The 20039-nt window shown below is 43.8% G+C and overlaps 1 protein-coding gene across 1 annotated transcript; it reads left to right on the top strand.

Annotated features, from left to right (window-relative positions):
- The first annotated feature begins 314 nt into the window (after nt 1-314).
- Nucleotides 315-19838, top strand: LOC310839247 (thiol S-methyltransferase TMT1A-like). Its single transcript, XM_083727835.1, has 5 exons — nt 315-712; nt 14708-14879; nt 16965-17006; nt 17065-17575; nt 19577-19838. Exons 4-5 carry the CDS (start codon nt 17072-17074, stop codon nt 19811-19813), a joined length of 741 nt encoding a protein of 246 aa, XP_083583961.1. The 5' UTR covers nt 315-712; nt 14708-14879; nt 16965-17006; nt 17065-17071; the 3' UTR covers nt 19814-19838.
- Nucleotides 19839-20039: the final 201 nt, after the last annotated feature.

Below are 20039 nucleotides of genomic sequence, written 5' to 3'. Positions count from 1 at the left end.
TCAAAAAAGGTTGAAAAACACTGCCGTAGAGTGTCCCCGGGACAGGTGAGGCTGCTGATCCCTTATTTTCAAATCTGAAAGTTGACAGCTATGTCCTCAGCAAAGTCCAAAGAGTGCTCAAACCAGGGAGTGGGAGGCACAGGGAGGCATATTTGAGCCCCACACCCCAAGTTGATGGGCATTGCCATTCAAATAGTGTGTGCGTATAGCGATGAGGAGACATCAGCAAAAGGGAGGAAGCTCATGCAGAAGCTAAGGGAGCTTTCAGGTGGGAACTATTTTCAGATGACATCCAGCCCTGGCCCTTCCAGGAGCGGCCGTTGCTCGCTCTCTCGCGAGCGCTTGATTTGAACATGAGGCGACGGTTGGCCGTGGGGGGGGGGGGCTGCTGAGGCGCCGCTTTGCCTGCGGCCCTTGGTCGGCGGCTGAGGGCCTGGCTCCGGCCCCTTCCTCCGAGATGGTCGGAGAGGTTGTGCTCAACGTCTCTCGCCCGTCGGGTTTTCCCCGGCTCTTTCTCGGCTCAAAGGCAGAAGGGCAGAGGCGAGGGCCTCCACCGCGCGGCCTCCGCCGCCTCCGCCTTCGTGAGGTGACACAGCAGTCGTACATCGCAGTGGCGCCTCCAAGCAGTGGCGCCTCCCCATCTCCCCCCCCCCCGTTTCCTTCGCCGCTGGGCAAGGGAAAGGTTGGCCATTTCCAACGCCTCCTGGAAACGGTGAGGTTTGGGCGTCAAATGTACGAATGCATCATCCGGATATGCGCATCAAGTTTACCGACGCGTTAACACGTTGCGTTCTGTTTACCTTTTTTAAAAAAATAATAATAAATAAGGGTCAATGTATGTTCGCGCAGATTATAAAACTGCCCCAAGAAACGGGGATGTAAACCTAAACAAACAGGCCCTTCCATAGAAAAAGCTCCTAATAGCAGAGCCAGTGCAAATGCCGTGCAAAGAATTGTGATCGGATCTCCCCTCCTTCTTCATAAAGAAGCCACAGAGGGATGTCTGGATGTTTTCTCATATAGATAGATAGATATAGATATATGTAATAATATATCCGTAATAATATATCTGTAATAATATATCTATATTGCAGCATACCTGGCAGCAATTCAACAAATAATAATAATTGCACTTTGGCCAATTCAGGTTGTGCAACAGCAGCTGTTTGCACAGCTCTTACACAACAAAGGTGAGACTTTTGCACTAACATGCACTGGGGGAGTGTGGAATGACGCAACATTTTATATTCCTCCTGCAAACAAATTGGGATGCATGTTTGAGGGCGAAGGGAGGACCTGGTGATCTGGAAATTGCCCAAGACACAGGATGCTAAGTCTAAAAGGGAGGTCCAGTCTTTGGGAGAAGAGGCATAAACCTAGTGCTTTTCCTGTAAAATTTTATGCCTAACAACTCAGTCACTGGTGCTCTTCCCCATAGGCGCCGACTCCATGGGGCCTGAGGGGGCCCGAGCCCCCTCAAAAATTCGTTTGGGGGGGCTCAGCCCCCCCAATAATTTAAGAAAATTGCACACTTAGAATTTGTCCGGTGCGCGGACTTTCCCCTCTCTCTTCTTTTGCCCCGCGGATGGATAGGAAGGAAGGGACGAGGCTGTGAGCTCCCCAGCCCAGGCTCCTTGCGACGCTTCAAGCCCCGGCAAGCTGCACCCTCTCGGCGGCGGCGCGCTGCAGGTGCTTCCCCAATCCCGTCCGAGCACTAAGAGCAGGAAGTCGCCCTGCCGGCTCGGAGGAGGCAGCCCAGAAACGGGGCGGGAGAGCAGGACGCCGCCCCGCGCCACCTCGCCTCAGGCGCCGCCTTCTGCGCGCACACTCGCTTGCCGCTAGAAGCCCTGCAGAAAAGGCCGTCGGGTGCAGGAGCGGCGCCTACGTCGCGCTTCCCGGAGGGGGCGAGTCGCCCGGCATTGGCGAGCGTTTGGGCGGGCTGCGGAGGGCGCGAGCGCTGCGTGCGCCCCAGGAGGCCGGTGAGGGCGGGAAAGCGGGCGGCTCGCTCCTCCCGCGCGCCCGAAGGGGCTTTTTTGGCGGTTCCCCCGCTGCTACGAAGTCCTAAGCAACGAGAAGGAAAGCGCCTCATGAGCATAGCACTGGAGGGTGAGTCTCAACTTTTCTGGACGAGCACTCAATGTGTTGCAGATATTAAGCATAAGAAACGCTCCTCATTGTCCACACCCATAAAAATATTCATTTTTTTAAAATAAATATTTTATTAAATTTTCAAATACATAATACAAGATCCCTACACCAAAAAGCCAGAACCAAAATACCAAAGAGCCATATAGAAAGAAAGAAAGAAAAAAGAAAAAAGAGAAAAATATAACCAACCATTCAGTACAACTTTTCTTATATAACTGATTGGACTTCCTCACATCTCCTTACCCTGCATTATTTATAATAAGAATGTCAGCAAATTATTACCTTGTTTCATACCTTATTTTGTACTTTCCAAATATTAAAATGTAGCACCCTGCTTGTGGTTAACGCTTAGCTGGAATGAAATATTCAACGCAGCAATAGAGAAATTAAAATAATAATTTATTTGTCAGACAAATAAATGAGAGGCTCAGTGGTATATGGTTACCAAGCTCTGGCCTGGCCTCTTGCCATCCTGGCCAGCACTTATATTCCCTTAATCCAGCCCCCTTTGCTCCTCCTGTGGCTGCCTCTGTCCAATCAGCCTGGTTGAAATTCCTATTGGCTGTTTGGTAGAACCAATCACAAAAGATACACCCACAAAAGATACACCCACTTCCTTGCCCTTATAAGGGAGACAAAGAGCTATATATAAATGACAAATAAGTAATAATATATCTTACATGGAATCTTAATTACCAGCTCACCTCTTTGCCCTCCTTGCCCTATTGCCTTCTAAAACAAATGTTTAATCTTACATTTTTATGTTCAACAGATGTCAAGGATCTCGAGTTTCACATCAATATTGAAAGATTTCCTTCATTTGAAAGTTTCTAAACAAATGCCTGACAACCATATATATCGAGAGTGCTTGGATGGCGTCTTCTGTCTAGCAGGGGGGCTAGGCTGGTGGCTGACTTAATTTCAGGATAAATACAACTCTTACAACCATATGAAATAAGAATCTAGCATTCCTTAAATCCTTTGCATAATTACATTTAAGCCAATATATTTAAGCTAATATATTTCATTCACTTATCATAGGTAGCCTTTTAAAAGAATAAAGCCTTTGTAAAGTAAAAAGGAACTCAGTAAAAAACAGCTTTTAAAAAGAAGCCTCTTCAGTTTACACCTCCCCCCTTTCCCCCTCCTTTCCCAGCCAGCTAGATGCTTCTTCTCCAGCCAAGCCAGTTGCCTTTCCCAACATTTAACCTTTTAACTCTCTCAGTTTAAGAAAAAGAAACAGCTTTTAAAGATTTCTTTAAAATGCTCTCTTTTTCTGCCAGCTAGATGCCTCTCCATTGCTCTTGGCCTTTTTAACCTTGGAAAGAAGATCTGGCTCATTTTACTGAGAGGCACATTGGTATTATTTTACTATTTACCCTTGCCTTTAATTGTGTTTTCTCAGTCTGCAAGGGCAGCATATGTAATTCTCCCTTTTTTATGACTTTGAGAATTGTTTTTCTACTATAAATCAATGGGGCCCCCTTGTCTTAGGAGAAAAACCTCTTGCCAAGGTTCTTTCTGCCTGGCATGAAACATTTGAAAATCTTTTTAAGCTCATTTTTAAATACAAGCCTTGATAAAATATAGAAGCTCTGATAAAAAATGCAGGCTTATGACTAGATGCCTCATTCCCCCCTTTCAAGCTCAAGGACCTTCATCCCAAGTGTCCTTGATAGCTTGACCTTCATCATATTCCTGAGGTAAAGCTCTGTATAGGGCCATGATATGAGGTAGAGTTTCATTTGAAACCATCTTGCTAATTGTACTTCTAAAACATGAAATGATACATGGCATCATACACAAAACCATTACCACTACTGTCAAGAAAAACAAGCAAGACAATAGTATCCCTTTGAGTCCTGCGATATTAGGTAACCAATTGGTGAGCCATCCCATATCCCATCCTTCCCATGTTTGTACTGGGACATGTGCTATATTCTCCATCTTTGTGGCCAACACACGGATTGCCTCACCATTATCTGAAATGTTAAAGCAACAGGCATTCCCTGTCAAGTTCAAGACTCCACATAGGCCTCCCTGCCTGGCAAGTACATAATCCATTCCCATTTTCAGCTGCAAAATGGCGGCTCTACTTTCATCCAACTGTTGTGCAATAAGTCTCAAACTCTGGGCCGTTGCATTGGTTACAAGTTCCACTACTGCTTGCAATCGAATTATTCTGTTTAGATTATAAATAGGATCCCGTGCCCCTTGTATGAGCTCACCTGGATTCCAGGAGGCAGGATCATAATAGGCTATAATGCGCTCTGGCGGCCAATCATCAGTACCGCTCCAACTTTGGGTACTTCCTCCTGCTATATGAGAAATATCAGCATTCCTTCGTGTTCGCCTGGCCGAACTAGTGGGCATAATCCACATTGGTGGTAATACCCAACCCAAGAAACAAGTCCCACTCCATTTGGAAGGGAGCTTTTTGTATGCCCATTCTCCACATATCCACCACAACCATCGGGTCTGAGGTTTTTGGTACGTGGAGTACAGAAGGCGAAATACCAAAAGAGGTAGAGAGTTCACAGTGCAGTATGTTAGATTGCCTTTTTCTGTCACAGTTATGTTCCACACCACTTTCCATGCGTGAATAAAAGGAGGTGCACAGGGCAAGGTATTCCGAGTTCGATAGGTAGTACCGTGTGCCCAGGTATGACTATTCTTAATATAATCCCAAGTATAGTGACAATGAGAAGAGCCTATCATGGGAGAATCAGCTGCATCTGATGATTTATGTACACAGAATTCCCCTTGTACAGGTATAACTCGTAATGGTTTAGTTGAGTTCCATCCGGGGAAATTCTGTATTTCTGTTTGGTGTGGCATTTCGCTTACCATACCAATGGCATCTAATGGTATCGGTAATAAGGGCATACCTCCCTCTGAATCATCTGGCCCAAGAGAGCAAACAAGGCAATTGGTCCTATTTGCAACATTGGCTACCATTTCAGCTAAACCTACCCACATATTGTGGTCATGGCTGAATCCATATTTAGCCAATTTGGTCAGATTCAAGGACCCTTCCCCTTCCCAAGGGATCAGGATTAATAATAAAATCATGTTGATGTCTAGTATATGCATTCCTTCCACAAAAGATTACCTTATTGTGATAGCAAATAATTATTAGCCCCAATATAATTCCCCCAGTGACAGAAATGGGGTACCACCAAGACCAAAACATATATCCCGAGGATCCCCAATGAGTAATATCTCTGATAATTGTTCCACAAGGGGGCAGTCAATCAATTGTATTAGAGAATCTTTCCGTTCACAGTCGCTGGTTCAGACGCTCCTCAAGCTTCAGGCGTGCGCAGGTCAGCCAGCTTCCAGGTTGTGGCTGCAGCAGGCCGGTCGTCAAATGTTGCCCGTGACCTAGCCCGTTCCCGGTAGGGCTAGATACAGGGGTTTTTGGAGAGAGTTAGTTTTAAAGGATTAGAGGGGTCACCTTTGCACGTCCAACTGCCTTCGGACTTCTTCAAACGAGAGTGATGAATCCAGGGGGTCACCTCAGCTACCTTCACCGCTGTTGGAGTAGAGAGCAAGACGGTGTAAGGTCCACGCCATTTAGGTGCAAGTGGATCACGTTTCCACTCTTTCACCCATACGCTATCGCCAGCCTGGAACTGATGAATCGGCTCGGCAATGCTGCACGGCGTGCGTTCGAGGGCCCACCTGTTAAGAGAAACAAAAACACGGGAGAGAGATTGCACTTGTCCCTGTGTCACATAGTCTCCTATTTGTTTAAGGTCAGCTGGAATATCCTGAACAAAGGAGGGCGGTCTCCCATACAGGAGCTCAAAAGGTGACAACTTAAGTCTTTTTGTGGGTGCACACCGAACACGAAACAGTGTTATGGGTAACACATCTACCCATCCCAATCCCGTTTCCTGGGTTAATTTTGCCAATTGGGTTTTCAGAGTCCGATTCATTCTTTCAGTTTTCCCTGAACTCTGAGGCCTATATGCTGCATGCAGTCTCCATTTTACTTGTAGGACTCGACATACATCTTGTACTACTTGATCAATGAACGCTGGCCCATTATCACTTCCAATGCATCTAGGTAATCCAAACCTTGGGATCAATTCAGTGAGGAGTCTCTTAGTTACCTCTCGTGCCTTTTCAGTTTGGGTGGGAAAAGCTTCAACCCATCCGGTAAGAGTATCTACAAACACAAGGAGATACTTGAATCCCTTAGAAGGGACCAGCTCTGTGAAGTCCACAATTAGACTTTCCATGGGGACATATCCCACATGTTGAATTCCAGGAGGTTGTACCGGTCCCTGCCTGGGATTGTTTTTAGCACAAAGAACACATTTCTGTGAAATGCAAGTTGCTAATTGTGATAGATTAATAATATACAACTTCCGACTGAGACTCTCTCTGGTTGCAGTACCGCCAAGGTGAGTAGATTCATGATAATTTCTTACAATTGTGCCTGCTAGATGATGAGGTACATAAATCCTATTGTCCGGCAGGATCATCCAACCGTCCTTCATAACCGCTCCTTCCTGTTCAGCCCACTTCCTCTCTTCTGGGGTATAGTGAGGTTTAACTTCTTCTGGAACTACCTCTGGTATGAGGGCTGCTATAAATCCTCCCACAGGCTTTTGGGCTGCCTCTCGGGCTGCTTTGTCAGCAGCATGATTTCCTCTGGTTATTGGATCCCTTCCTCGTCCATGACCTTTGCAGTGCATTACAGCAATCTGTTCTGGAGCCCATACTGCTTCTAACAGGATTTCTACTTCAGGTCCATATTTCAAGGCCTTCCCGTGGGCTCCTATTAGACCTCTTTCTTTCCATAGAGCTCCATGTGCATGCAGGGTTAAGAAGGCATATTTAGAATCAGTATAGATGTTTGCCTTACATCCAGCTGCCAATTGCAGAGCTCTAGTTAAGCCTATAAGTTCAGCCTTTTGTGCTGATGTGCCAGCAGGCAAAGCTTCAGCTTCCACAACTTCCTCATTGGTGACCACAGCATATCCTGCTCGTCTGGCACCTTCATGAAGGTAACTGCTACCATCCGTATAATATACAACATCTGGATTTTTCAATGGTTCATCTTTCAGATCAGGTCTACTGGAATAAACTTCATCCATTATTTGGAGACAATCATGTGATTCCTCATCATCTACCTCTGGTAGGGGCAGCAAAGTCGCTGGATTGAGCATATTCACTACTCGTAGATGAATCCTGGGATTTTCACACAATAGGCCTTGGTATCTAGCCATCCTTGGGTTCGTTAGCCAATAACTACCCTTATATTCCATGAGTGTCAGAACAGCATGAGGTACATTCACATACATCGTCTGGCCGAAGGTAAATTTATCAGCTTCTTTGACAAGGCTTGCAGTGGCCGCTACTGCCCTTAGGCATGGAGGCCATCCTTTTGCTACTGAGTCCAATTGTTTAGACAAATAAGCTACTGGGCGGTTCCAACTTCCTAATCTCTGGGTCAGGACTGCAGCTGCAATCCCATTCTGTTCATGTACATACAGCTGAAAGGGTTTTTCCGAATTAGACAATCCAAGGGCTGGGGCCTCCATAAGTCGTTGTTTGATAACTAAAAAGGCTTGTTTCTGCTCAGGTCCCCATACGAATGGGTCCTTTTCTGCACCTCGAGTGCTTTCATGTAAGGGCTTGGCCAGACTGCTGAAATCAGGTATCCATAGTCTACAAAACCCTGCTGTTCCCAGGAATCCTCTAAGTTGTTTTCTTGTGGTAGGTTCCTTGATAAGGCAAATAGCTTCTTTCCTCTCTGGTCTCAATGCTCGTTGTTGGTGTGAGATGTCAAAGCCCAAATATTTGACCTTTTCTAAACATAACTGTGCCTTTTTCTGGGAAACTCGGTAGCCAGCTTCCCAGAGCAAGTGGAGCAGTTCCTCTGTCCCTTCTTTACAGGTATTAAAATCCTTTGCCGCTAGTATAAGATCATCTACATATTGCAGAACCACCTTTTCTCCCGGTATTGAGGGGTAACTTGTTAGATCCCTCGCCAAGGCAGTGCCAAATAAAGTTGGGGAATTTTTAAATCCCTGGGGCAATCTTGTCCAGGTTAGCTGGCCTTTTGTTCCTGTCAAAGGGTCTTCCCACTGGAAGGCAAATATAGGTTGGCTCTGTGGTGCCAGCCGGCAACAGAAGAATGCATCTTTCAAGTCCAATACAGTAAAAAATGTTGCTTCTGGTGGGATCAAACTCAACAAGGTATATGGGTTTGGTACATTTGGGTGCAAGGTCTCGATAGCCTGGTTTACGAGCCTCAAGTCCTGCACTGGCCTGTATTCATCTGTCCCAGGTTTTCGAACAGGCAAAAGGGGTGTGTTCCATTCTGATTGGCAAGGCTTAAGCAGACCATATTTTAATAGGCGGTCCAAATGTTTCTGGATGCCCTCTGCTGCTCTCCGGGGTAAGGGATATTGCTTTACAGATACGGGGGTAGCCATAGGTTTTAGGGTTACTACAATTGGAGCTATATTCTTAGCCATTCCTGGTGGGCTATTTTCGGCCCATACTCCTGGTGGCACCTGTAGAGTTCGGAGGAGCTTGTTTAATTCTGTATCCAATGTGGGTTGGACTTGCAGGGCTGACATTAGGCGCCATGATTGTTCCTTAGGTACTGAGAGGGTAATTATTCCTGCTGCTTTTGATGGCAGTTTCATTTCTGGACCTCGAGGAGTGAAGGTGATTTGGGCCTGCAATTTGGACAGCATATCTCTGCCTAAGAGAGGTATTGGACACTCAGGTATATACAAAAACTGATGGGTTAAACGATGTCCCCCAATCTGGCATTCCAAAGGTTGGAGGAAAGACCTCTTAGCTGACTGTCCAGTGGCACTTTTAATGACTACACTTTTGGATGCCTTTTTCTGCAATAGTTCTGGGAGTACTGAGTATTCAGCCCCAGTATCAATCATAAAGTCTATTAAATGGCTCCCTAATTGAATCGTGACCGTGGGCTCCTGGAAGCCTAACTTTATGGAGTCCGGTCGTTCCTAGTCTTGAGTAAAATCCTCTTCTGCCAGTCCAATGAAATTGTCTCTATTCTGTCCTTGTCCTGGTCTCTGATATCTTCCATTTCGGATCATTCCCCGTCCCCGTCCCTGGTTTCTTGGGCCGGAGCCTGGGCCTGGGCCTGGGCCTGGGCGTACTTCTTCCAACCTCAGGGGTTCAGGACACTCCCGCTTCCAGTGACCCTCCTTCTTGCAATTTGCACATTGATTCCTTCCCAGTGGTGGATTCCTTCCTCGCCCTCTCCCTCCATTTAAGGGGCGGTGGTCTTGCTTCACTGCTGTGGCTAGCATTACCATCTTTTCCTTCTGCCACTTCTTCTTCTCTTGCTTCTCAGCCTCATCCCTATTCCGATAAACTCGGCGTGCAATGGCCATAATTTGGCTCATCAGCATCCCTTCCCATCCTTCTGATTTCTGAATTTTCTTACGAATATCAGAAGCGCACTGGGCCACAAATGTAGCAGTAATCATTCTGCTGTTTTCAGGGGCTTCAGGGTCAAAAGGAGTCCATATACGATAGGCTTCTTGCAGCCTCTCTAAAAAGTCTCCTGGACTCTCTTTTGGTTTCTGTTCTACTTCTGAGACTTTAGACATATTAGTGGGCTTCTGGCATGCCCTGCGGATACCTTGCACAAGTGTCTGGCGGTAGGTGGTAAGTCTGGCCAGGTGAATTCCATTGTTTGGATCCCAATTAGGATCTTCCAAGGGAAAGTTATCTTGGAGATGACGGTCAATATTAAAAATATTTCCCACTCTGGCCTGCTCACGCAAATATATCTGTGCCTTTTCAATTATGTCTCTCCTTTCCTCAGTGGTGAAAAGAGTATTTAGGAGCTGGCGACAATCTGTCCAAGTAGGGCTATGAGTATTTACTATTGAAGTCACCAAGTCCATCATAGCCTGAGGTTTTTCTGCAAAAGATGGGGTGTGTGTTTTCCAATTCATCAAATCTGTAGTTGTGAATGGAATATATTGCAGGGTCGAAGTTCGAGGTGGCCGTGGTCCGGGTTGCCCGTTAACCAGCGCAGGCTCCTCAAGTGCATCAAATACTCTTCTAAGAGGGGCTACTACGTGATCTTTCTCTTCGCTTTGCTCTAGGGGCCTCAAATCATAGGGGATGGTATTTGTCCCAAGGCGTTCTTTTAGCAGCTTTATACGCCTGGCTGTATTGCTTGCTGACCGATTAAGGTCTCCCTGTAACTTCTGTAATAATTCTCTAGGACTTGGATGTACAGGGGTTTGGGGTGGGCAATCAGTTGTTCCACTAAAGGAGACTGTAGATGCAGGTCTATTAGGAGTCACAGGTGGAATAACCACTTCTGCTTGGGCTTTATTATAGGATTCCAATGCCTCCTGAAGATATTTATCATAATCTATCAAGGAATCAAGCTCTGTGACTCCACTCCCATTATTCATTCCACTTTCTTGCCTTGGGGTTACAACTGGCGGAGTGTTTGAATTAAGCTCCCTTCGATGTGGAGCATAGGGTGGAGGTGGAAGCACCTCTTCCTCTGGTCCCTCAAAAATGGGTTTGAGTTTATTTGGCAAGATTCCTTTCCTAGCTTCAGCTTTTACAGCCAATAATTTGCATCGTTTGACTTTGCATTCCCTTATCCATGGAGGATTTTTATTTAATGTGCTCAGCCAGGAATCTATATATGGAAATTGTTCTGGGCACCCTCCAGTTTCTTTGGCGATATTAGACCAAAGTTTGCTTACTAAATTTATATCAAAAGTTCCCTGAGATGGCCATTCAGTATTTTGTTTCGGCCATTCTAGTTCACATAACGTTCTCAAGCGCTCTGGCGTCATTTTGACTCCATATGCCCCTGAGAAGGCTTTCTTAAAATTATTTAACATACACTCAAGAGGTGTATTTTCCCCCTTTGAACCCCCAACTCCCATTGTATGGCCCTGTGAAGTATCCACTCAGTCACTCACACACACGCTTTGTCAATTTTCCCTTTTCCTCCACCAGACCAACATCTGATGTACCCAACCACCTAGCGTACTCAGTTTCCCCTTACTGAGACGCAGAAGTTTGATCAAGACTTCTCTTCCTCCCAATTAATTGGAGGGCCAAAAATCCCTTTGTGCACTTACCCTTGGTTGGTTCCCTGTTTCCCCCGGTCCGTCGCCGCCAGTGAGCAGGGTATCAGACAGACGAGTCTTCTGCGTTCCCCCTGGAAAAATTTACCAGTGCGCGCTGGGTAAGCAGTTGTCCTCTCTCTTGTACCCTGCCCAGTAGGGCGAAGGGGCTGCGTTCCAGCAGACCACTTATCCGAGTCACAGTGGCACCATAAAATGTAGCACCCTGCTTGTGGTTAACGCTTAGCTGGAATGAAATATTCAACGCAGCAATAGAGAAATTAAAATAATAATTTATTTGTCAGACAAATAAATGAGAGGCTCAGTGGTATATGGTTACCAAGCTCTGGCCTGGCCTCTTGCCATCCTGGCCAGCACTTATATTCCCTTAATCCAGCCCCCTTTGCTCCTCCTGTGGCTGCCTCTGTCCAATCAGCCTGGTTGAAATTCCTATTGGCTGTTTGGTAGAACCAATCACAAAAGATACACCCACAAAAGATACACCCACTTCCTTGCCCTTATAAGGGAGACAAAGAGCTATATATAAATGACAAATAAGTAATAATATATCTTACATGGAATCTTAATTACCAGCTCACCTCTTTGCCCTCCTTGCCCTATTGCCTTCTAAAACAAATGTTTAATCTTACATTTTTATGTTCAACAGATGTCAAGGATCTCGAGTTTCACATCAATATTGAAAGATTTCCTTCATTTGAAAGTTTCTAAACAAATGCCTGACAACCATATATATCGAGAGTGCTTGGATGGCGTCTTCTGTCTAGCAGGGGGGCTAGGCTGGTGGCTGACTTAATTTCAGGATAAATACAACTCTTACAACCATATGAAATAAGAATCTAGCATTCCTTAAATCCTTTGCATAATTACATTTAAGCCAATATATTTAAGCTAATATATTTCATTCACTTATCATAGGTAGCCTTTTAAAAGAATAAAGCCTTTGTAAAGTAAAAAGGAACTCAGTAAAAAACAGCTTTTAAAAAGAAGCCTCTTCAGTTTACACCTCCCCCCTTTCCCCCTCCTTTCCCAGCCAGCTAGATGCTTCTTCTCCAGCCAAGCCAGTTGCCTTTCCCAACATTTAACCTTTTTAACTCTCTCAGTTTAAGAAAAAGAAACAGCTTTTAAAGATTTCTTTTAAATGCTCTCTTTTTCTGCCAGCTAGATGCCTCTCCATTGCTCTTGGCCTTTTTAACCTTGGAAAGAAGATCTGGCTCATTTTACTGAGAGGCACATTGGTATTATTTTACTATTTACCCTTGCCTTTAATTGTGTTTTCTCAGTCTGCAAGGGCAGCATATGTAATTCTCCCTTTTTTATGACTTTGAGAATTGTTTTTCTACTATAAATCAATGGGGCCCCCTTGTCTTAGGAGAAAAACCTCTTGCCAAGGTTCTTTCTGCCTGGCATGAAACATTTGAAAATCTTTTTAAGCTCATTTTTAAATACAAGCCTTGATAAAATATAGAAGCTCTGATAAAAAATGCAGGCTTATGACTAGATGCCTCAATACTTCTAAATTTAAAACAATTTTTATCAATTGCTCATACCTTAAAATTAAATGTAGTGTTGCCTTAAATTTCGACCTTTTCTTACTTATAACTTAATTTTCTATTTTACAAAGTCTATTTGCTGGAACTGATATTTTCTAAATCGTGCAAATACTTAGCATTCATACAACTTACAATGTTTTTGTAGATAGTCCTTAAACTTCTTCCAGTCCTCTTCCATTGTTTCTTCTCCCAAGTCTCGGATTCTGCCAGTCATTTCAGCCGATTCCATATAGTCCATCAATTGCGTCTGCCATTCTTCCAGTGTGGGCAAGTCTTGTGTCTTCCAATACTTTGCAATAAGTATTCTTGCTGCTGTTGTCGCATACATAAAGAAACTTCTGTCCTTTTTTAACACTTTCTGGCCGACAATGCCCAAGAGGAAGGCCTCCGGTTTCTTAACAAAGGTATATTTAAATACCTTTTTTAGTTCATTATAGATCATTTCCCAGAAGGCTTTCACTTTAGGGCATGTCCACCAGAGGTGAAAGAATGTCCCCTCAGCCTCTCTACATTTCCAACATTTATTATCAGACAGGTGATATATTTTTGCGAGCTTGACTGGGGTCATGTACCACCTATATATCATTTTCATAATATTCTCCTTCAAGCATTACATGCCGTGAATTTTATTCCGGTGGTCCATAACCTTTCCCAGTCCTCAAACATAATGTTATACCCTATATCCTGGGCCCATTTTATCATGGCTGATTTAACAGTCTCATCCTCTGTGTTCCATTTAAGCAGCAAGTTATACATTCTCGACAGTACCTTAGTCTTTGGTTCCAACAGTTCTGTCTCTAATTTCGACTTCTCCACCTGGAATCCTATCTTTTTGTCCAATTTAAAAACCTCTTGAATTTGAGCGTAATGTAACCAATCTTGCACCTTATTCTTTAATTTCTCCAAGCTCTGCAACCTCCATTTATCTCCAATTTTTTCTATTATTTCCCAATATTTCGGCCAAAGTGCTATTACTGTGCGACAGCAATATTTTATGTTTTATTCTTTTAATGATAGTTTAGGATTTATTTAAATATCATTTCAGTCTTTTCAGAGCTATATATTCACTGCTCTGTAATAGTCTATAAGCATAATTGTTACTGTAAATTAAATTAGCTTTTTACGAAAATACCGTGCGTGTTTATGTTTTGTTTCTTTTTTCAAAGCCAAAAAGTGTTTCAGGCTTGTCGAGTTTCCCGGAGTGTGGAGTTATAGAGAGTCGAGTTTTCGGGGTTCTAATGTTGATCATATGACTCTAAAATACTTGTAAAAAACTTTAAAACTCACTAATTTTCATCTAAAATTTAGAAAACTTCCCGGGGCAGGACCCCGGTATGGCCCCCCCCAATATTTTTTATAAGTTGGCGCCCCTGCTCTTCCCTGTTTTGCAAAACCTATAGCAATCGCAGACCAGGCTTAAACTTGAAGCTGATACATAGGTGCTTGTGGGCAGTTTCCTCCTAAGGCAAATGGCCTTAGTCCAACAAAGTTGAAAAATCGTTGTTTCAACACTGGTGATCTTTGCTTCTAACAGCTGTGTTGGCAGTAGAGGGTTTCACAGACTTAATAATAACAGCTTTGAAAGGGATTTTGAATTGGTTCCACTGGCTTCCTTATTTTATTTATTTAAAAATTTTAATTTCTATACCACCTTTCATGCCAAGGATCACAGGGCAGTTTACAATATAAAGACACAAAAATACAACAACAAAAATCTCCACACAGTTTAATTTTTAAAAAATAAATTTTATTAGAGTTTATAAAGAGAGATACAGAACTTAATACCAAATATCTTTTTTTATCCGACGCTAGTCTAAATAATGAGTTTATAAAGAGAGATACAGAACTTAATACCAAATATCTTTTTTTATCCGACACTAGTCTAAATAATGTATCCTTGCGAGATGCCTGTGCCACAAGATGAACATACTAGGATGAATAAAGACCATTGGTTTATTCCATGAAATAAAAGAGGAAGAGTATAAAGGGGCTGATTCAGGCAGCAACATTACAGATGTGCAAGCAGCTGTGAGAATTTGCCACAGTACCAAAGGTAAGGTGGTGGTTGGTAGAACTAATCCAGAAGCAAGCAGAGCGCAAAGTCAGGGATAGTGTTACTGTATAAGAATTCTAAGGTTTCAGATAAAGAATAAATATTCATAAATGCTCATATATCTAAACATATAAACCATGTGTCTGAAGTAGTACAGGAGAGCAATCCTGAAGCCATTTTGACTCTCCCAGTGACCTCAAATATTCCTCTGCTGTTTGAGATTGCTTTTAATATAAAATATGCCCCTCGGTGAATCATGTCAACTGCACAGTTGTAGTAGTAAACTAAAAAGTAGTAAACTAAAAAGTTCAGATTGGGGCAACTATCCTGCACTGCAAGTCCCTAAGCGCCATGTCACACACTGCAACCCCATACACCCCACATTGACCCCCACAAAAAAACCTAACAGCTCTGGCACTGATGGCCCCTTCACACAGAAAATCTCCACACATCCTGCCCAGGGCCGGATTTAGGTTTGAAGAGGCCCTAAACTATTAAAGGTAACGGGGCCCTTTATATGTCCACACCTGTCCTTTGTCAACAACAAATTGTCACTGTTTTTGTGTTTTGAATATATGCTATATGGTACAATTTATAGACCTAATAGGTATCCAAAGCCATCTGCACATAACAAAATATGTATTTTATCAAAGTAATGGTTGAACTGAAATGCAATTAACAAGTACATTAATAGTGAAATAATTAGTAACCTCTAACTTTAAATTATTTTTTATTCATAACAAACTTAATAATGCAAACACATTGGCATTTGGCAATAACAAAAGTTCCTTTAGGAGCACAATTTACAAAGACTCATAATCTAGTCTCTAAAAACTTACTATAACAAGTAATAATAAGAGGTGTAAATATATGATGCAAACTACTAATTATAAATAGCAGATTGTAGGCACCCTATATATAGAAAGGAGCAAACCAGTGATATTTTAGGTAACAGGCGGGGCCCATTATTTTCATCACAGGTGCCAACACAACACAAAACACTGTTGCTTTATGTAGGTTTTATTTTATTTGTTTTTTTATCTTACGTTTTGGAAATGTGCATCCAGGTTTTTTTCCTTTAAAATTTTTGGGGGCCCCCAAGAGAGTAGGGTCCTAAGCTATAGCTTGTTTAGCTTACACATAATTCCAGCACAACCACAGAGCCTAGGACTTGCTGATCAGAAGGTCGCGGTTCGAATCCCCGCCACAGGGTGAGCTCCCGTTGCTCGGTCCCTGCTCCTGCAAACCTAGCAGTTCGAAAGCACGTCAAAGTGCAAGTAGATAAATAGGTACCACTCCAGCGGGAAGGTGAACGGCATTTCCGTGCGCTGCTCTGGTTAGAAGTGGCTTAGTCATGTTGGCCACATGACCCGGAAGCTGTACGCCGGCTCCCTCGGCCAATAAAGCTAGATGAGCGCCGCAACCCCAGAGTCGGTCACGTCTGGACCTAGTGGTCAGGGGTCCCTTTACCTTAAATCCAGCACTGATCCTGCTACAGGGCCCAGTTGTTCTGAAAAGATTTCTATATGCCTATATTCTCATCTGCACTGGCTAGGGAGATGTATAATTAACCTAAAGTAGGTAATAAAAACCATCAGGTGCCCATGTCTCTCCTGCCACAGAGAGACCAAAAGTACAGCTAGAGCGAATAAAAGTAAAGCTATATGCTCAAGTCTGCAGCTGCTTGAGACAAAAAAACAAACCCACAAGGGAAGCAAACATATCACTGAAGAGTACCGTAGTTTCAACTCAGGGGTAGCCAATCCTTCCACCCCAACATTTTTCAGCGCAGTTTTGGTGTGAAAGAGTTCTGCCATGGGAAAAAGGTTTCCCCTTATATTTAGGAAAAGCTTGTAACAAATTTAAACCAACATTCACTTTGGGTTACTACAGGACTGCGGAGTGCACTGCTGCAATAAAGTGTAAGAATACCCCCTAAATGAGATTATTTCCCTCTTAAAGGCAGCAAATACAGTTTTAAAGTTCCTCTGATGGGCAAGATTACAAGTGCATGCACAAACCATGTTATTGGTGAGTTTGTGTGTGTGTGGAGTTTATTAACAATATTTCTTTCCACCCTTTGAGATCTTTGAGGACTGGAAGCAACAGATAATAACAAGCCCCACCATCGAGACTCTGCAACTGACTTTCTCTTCTCCTCTGGCTTTGCTGTTTTCTGCCCTCCTGCTAACATGGAAGCAACATGCCTCGTTGTCCTGCTCAGGTTATGCGTCCAGATATTAGCCTTCCCCGCTTACTTGCTATGGTATCTGGGTATCTGGGAACCCCTTTGCAAGAGGTTATTCCCCTACTTCATGTCTGTGATGACAATCAGTTATAATAAGCAGATGTCCGACAAGAAAAGGGAAATGTTCAGCAACCTGAAGGACTTTGCCAGTCCTACGGGGGCCCTCACACTGCTGGAGATTGGCACAGGAACTGGCACCAACTTTCAGTTCTACCCCGCGGGATGCAAAATCATATGCACTGATCCAAACCCCAACTTCCAGAAGTTTCTCGACAAGAGCCTGGCTGAAAATCCACACGTGCAGGTGGAACGCTGTTTGGTGGCTCCGGCTGAGGACCTGCACCAGGTACCAGCTGCATCGGTGGATGTGGTGGTTTCAACACTGGTGCTTTGCTCTGTGAAGAGCCCCAAGCAAGTTATGAAAGAAGTCCTGCGGGTGCTGCGACCGGTAAGTAGCTCACGCCGTGGGAAGAACAAGCACAACTCAGTAACTGCAGGGGCATGCTGTATTCTCGGGTGTTAGTCAATTCTATATTCATTGGGGAATCACAAATGCAGGTAGATGAATTCGGATCCCTTGTTGTTTCTGCATAAACCAATTTGCTTCTGAGCTATTTACATTCTCATAAGTTGCAAACGTTGGGATCACTTCCTTGCTTTTCTCCCTATCTACAGTTAGGAAGAAACAATCCCACACTCTGTGTTACTGAGAGCACCTTACACAGATCTAGACATGCCTCTTATTATTTTGTCTGTTGTTGTTGCGCACTTGTGAAAGATCAAAGCAAATTTTTAAACATGCTTGTCTCTGATGTTGAAACTGATAAGAGGGTTGGGCAGGAACGCCCAGTATACCTGAAGCAGCCTCTCCACTCCCGTTGTTCAGCCCGGACACTGAGATCCAGCTCTGAGGGCCTTCTGGCGGTTCCCTCACGGTGAGCAGTGAAGGGAACCAGACAGAGGGCCTTCTTGGTAGTGGCACCCACCCTGTGGAATGCCCTGCCATCAGATGTCAAGGAAATAAACTTTTAGAAGACATCTGAAGGCACCCCTGTTTAGGGACGTTTTTAATGTTTGATCTTTTATCGTGTTTTCAATATTCTGTAGAGAGCCATCCAGCATGGCTGGGGAAACCTGTATGTATGTTTGTATGTATGTATGTATGTATGAATGAATAAATAAATTATTATTATTCCTCCTCCTCACATTTCAGCCTCTCTGCATTTGTTTTGTGTCTAACCCCACCTGCCTTTTTTTAAAAAAAATAAAAATAGAATCATTCATGTTTGGGAATGGCTTTTTAAACACATTATAGCCTCTCCTTCCTTTTGCAGTATAGTGAGTAAAATGTATCTGTTTCACCCACTGTGATTTCCTTGACATCTTCCATCTCTGCTTACCAATGAAACTGGCAAAGTCGGGGGCAAATTCAAAATCACCCATGGCTGAGCTGTTAACTGACTCTAGTGACAGATCTCATACCCTCCAACATTTATTTGATGAAAATAGGGACATCCTATTAAACAGCAGCAGCAGCAGCAATTGTATTATTGGTTGCCCCAACCACTCTGGGCAATGATACCCAATTTTTCACGTTGGCAAAAAGCGGTTGTGAAAAGCTCCAAATGCATTTCTCCAAACCATAGAACCAGCTCCTAGGGGCCGAGGTCCCTTTGACCCCACTAATAAAATATTTGAGTGGGCCGGGAACCCCCAAAGGTGATGGGCAATACGATTAAAATGGAGTGTGTCTGTGTACTACTTCTTGTGGTCGATTATATGGGGAGGGGCATACCTGGCCTTCCCAATATTTTATTCAAGTTGGCACTCCTGCTCCAGACTGAGCAAATGGGCATTAAAATGGTCAATGAAGTTCAAAGTAATCAAGTGTAAATTGATTTGGGGGTGATAAATAAAAATAAAATCATGTATAACCTCAGGAATCTGAATTGGTGGTAAGTGACCATGGATGAGACTTTGCAGCCATAGCAGATAGCTTGGTGAAGAAGTTGACCCAGCTTATAGCAGCTGTGAGAAAAGGCAAATGATGGAGATGTGTAATATTATGCTCGGAATGGAGAAAGCGGACAGAGAAATCATAGAATTGTAGAATTAGAAGGGAGCCTGGAGATCATCTGGTCCAACCCCCTACAAGGCAGGAATATGCAGCTGTCCCATACTGGGATCGAACCTGCAACCTTGGCGTTCTCAGCACCATGCTCTAACCCACTGAGCAGTCTGTGTTCCTCTCATAAGACTAGAACCCCAAAGCTATCCAATGCAGCTGAATGTGGGAAGGTTCAGGACAGAATTCAGGGGAACAGTGGCTGTTGCCATGAAAGGTTAACAGCACTCTGATACCATTAGCGCTGATTACGCAAAGGAATATCTGAGGAAATCCAAGGGAGAATAGAAAGTAACTTATATGCATCCATTTCTTTTTCTCCAGGGTGGCGCTTACTACTTCCTAGAACACGTTGCAGGTGCTCCTTCCAGTTGGACTCTCTTCTGGCAGCAGATCTCTGATCCAACTTGGATATGTCTGTTTGACGGGTGCCACATGACCAGAGAAAGCTGGAACGTCCTGGAAAAAGCTGGCTTCTCAGAGCTGAAGCTACGGCACATACATGCCCCTTTAATATGGGCCCCTATTAGGCCGCATATCATAGGTTATGCTGTAAAGTAGCTTGGAAATAAATTACTGAACAAGATCTCCATGCAAGTGTCTCTGGGTTGGGGTGTAGAACCTAATCATAAGAATTATAGCACAGCCCATCACTATGTCACCTATGGCCTGTGAACCTCTTGTGCAATCTATTATTGGATGCACACACATGTATGTTATTGCCAATCCATTTTTTATTTCCACTTGACAGACTGTCCAGCTATCTTCACTTTCCACAATCTAGCTG

This window comes from Podarcis gaigeae (assembly GCF_964106915.1).
Source record: "Podarcis gaigeae genome assembly, chromosome: 2".
NCBI lineage: Eukaryota > Metazoa > Chordata > Lepidosauria > Squamata > Lacertidae > Podarcis > Podarcis gaigeae.
This window is presented reverse-complemented; position numbering and strand designations above follow the sequence as displayed.

Bases quoted from the DNA above. Each gene is read 5' to 3' on its own strand.
- LOC310839247 (XM_083727835.1), top strand. From the start codon at position 17,072: ATGGAAGCAACATGCCTCGTTGTCCTGCTCAGGTTATGCGTCCAGATA. The intron at 17,576-19,576 runs GTAAGTAGCTCA...CTTTTTCTCCAG, and splicing joins TCCTGCGGGTGCTGCGACCG to GGTGGCGCTTACTACTTCCT.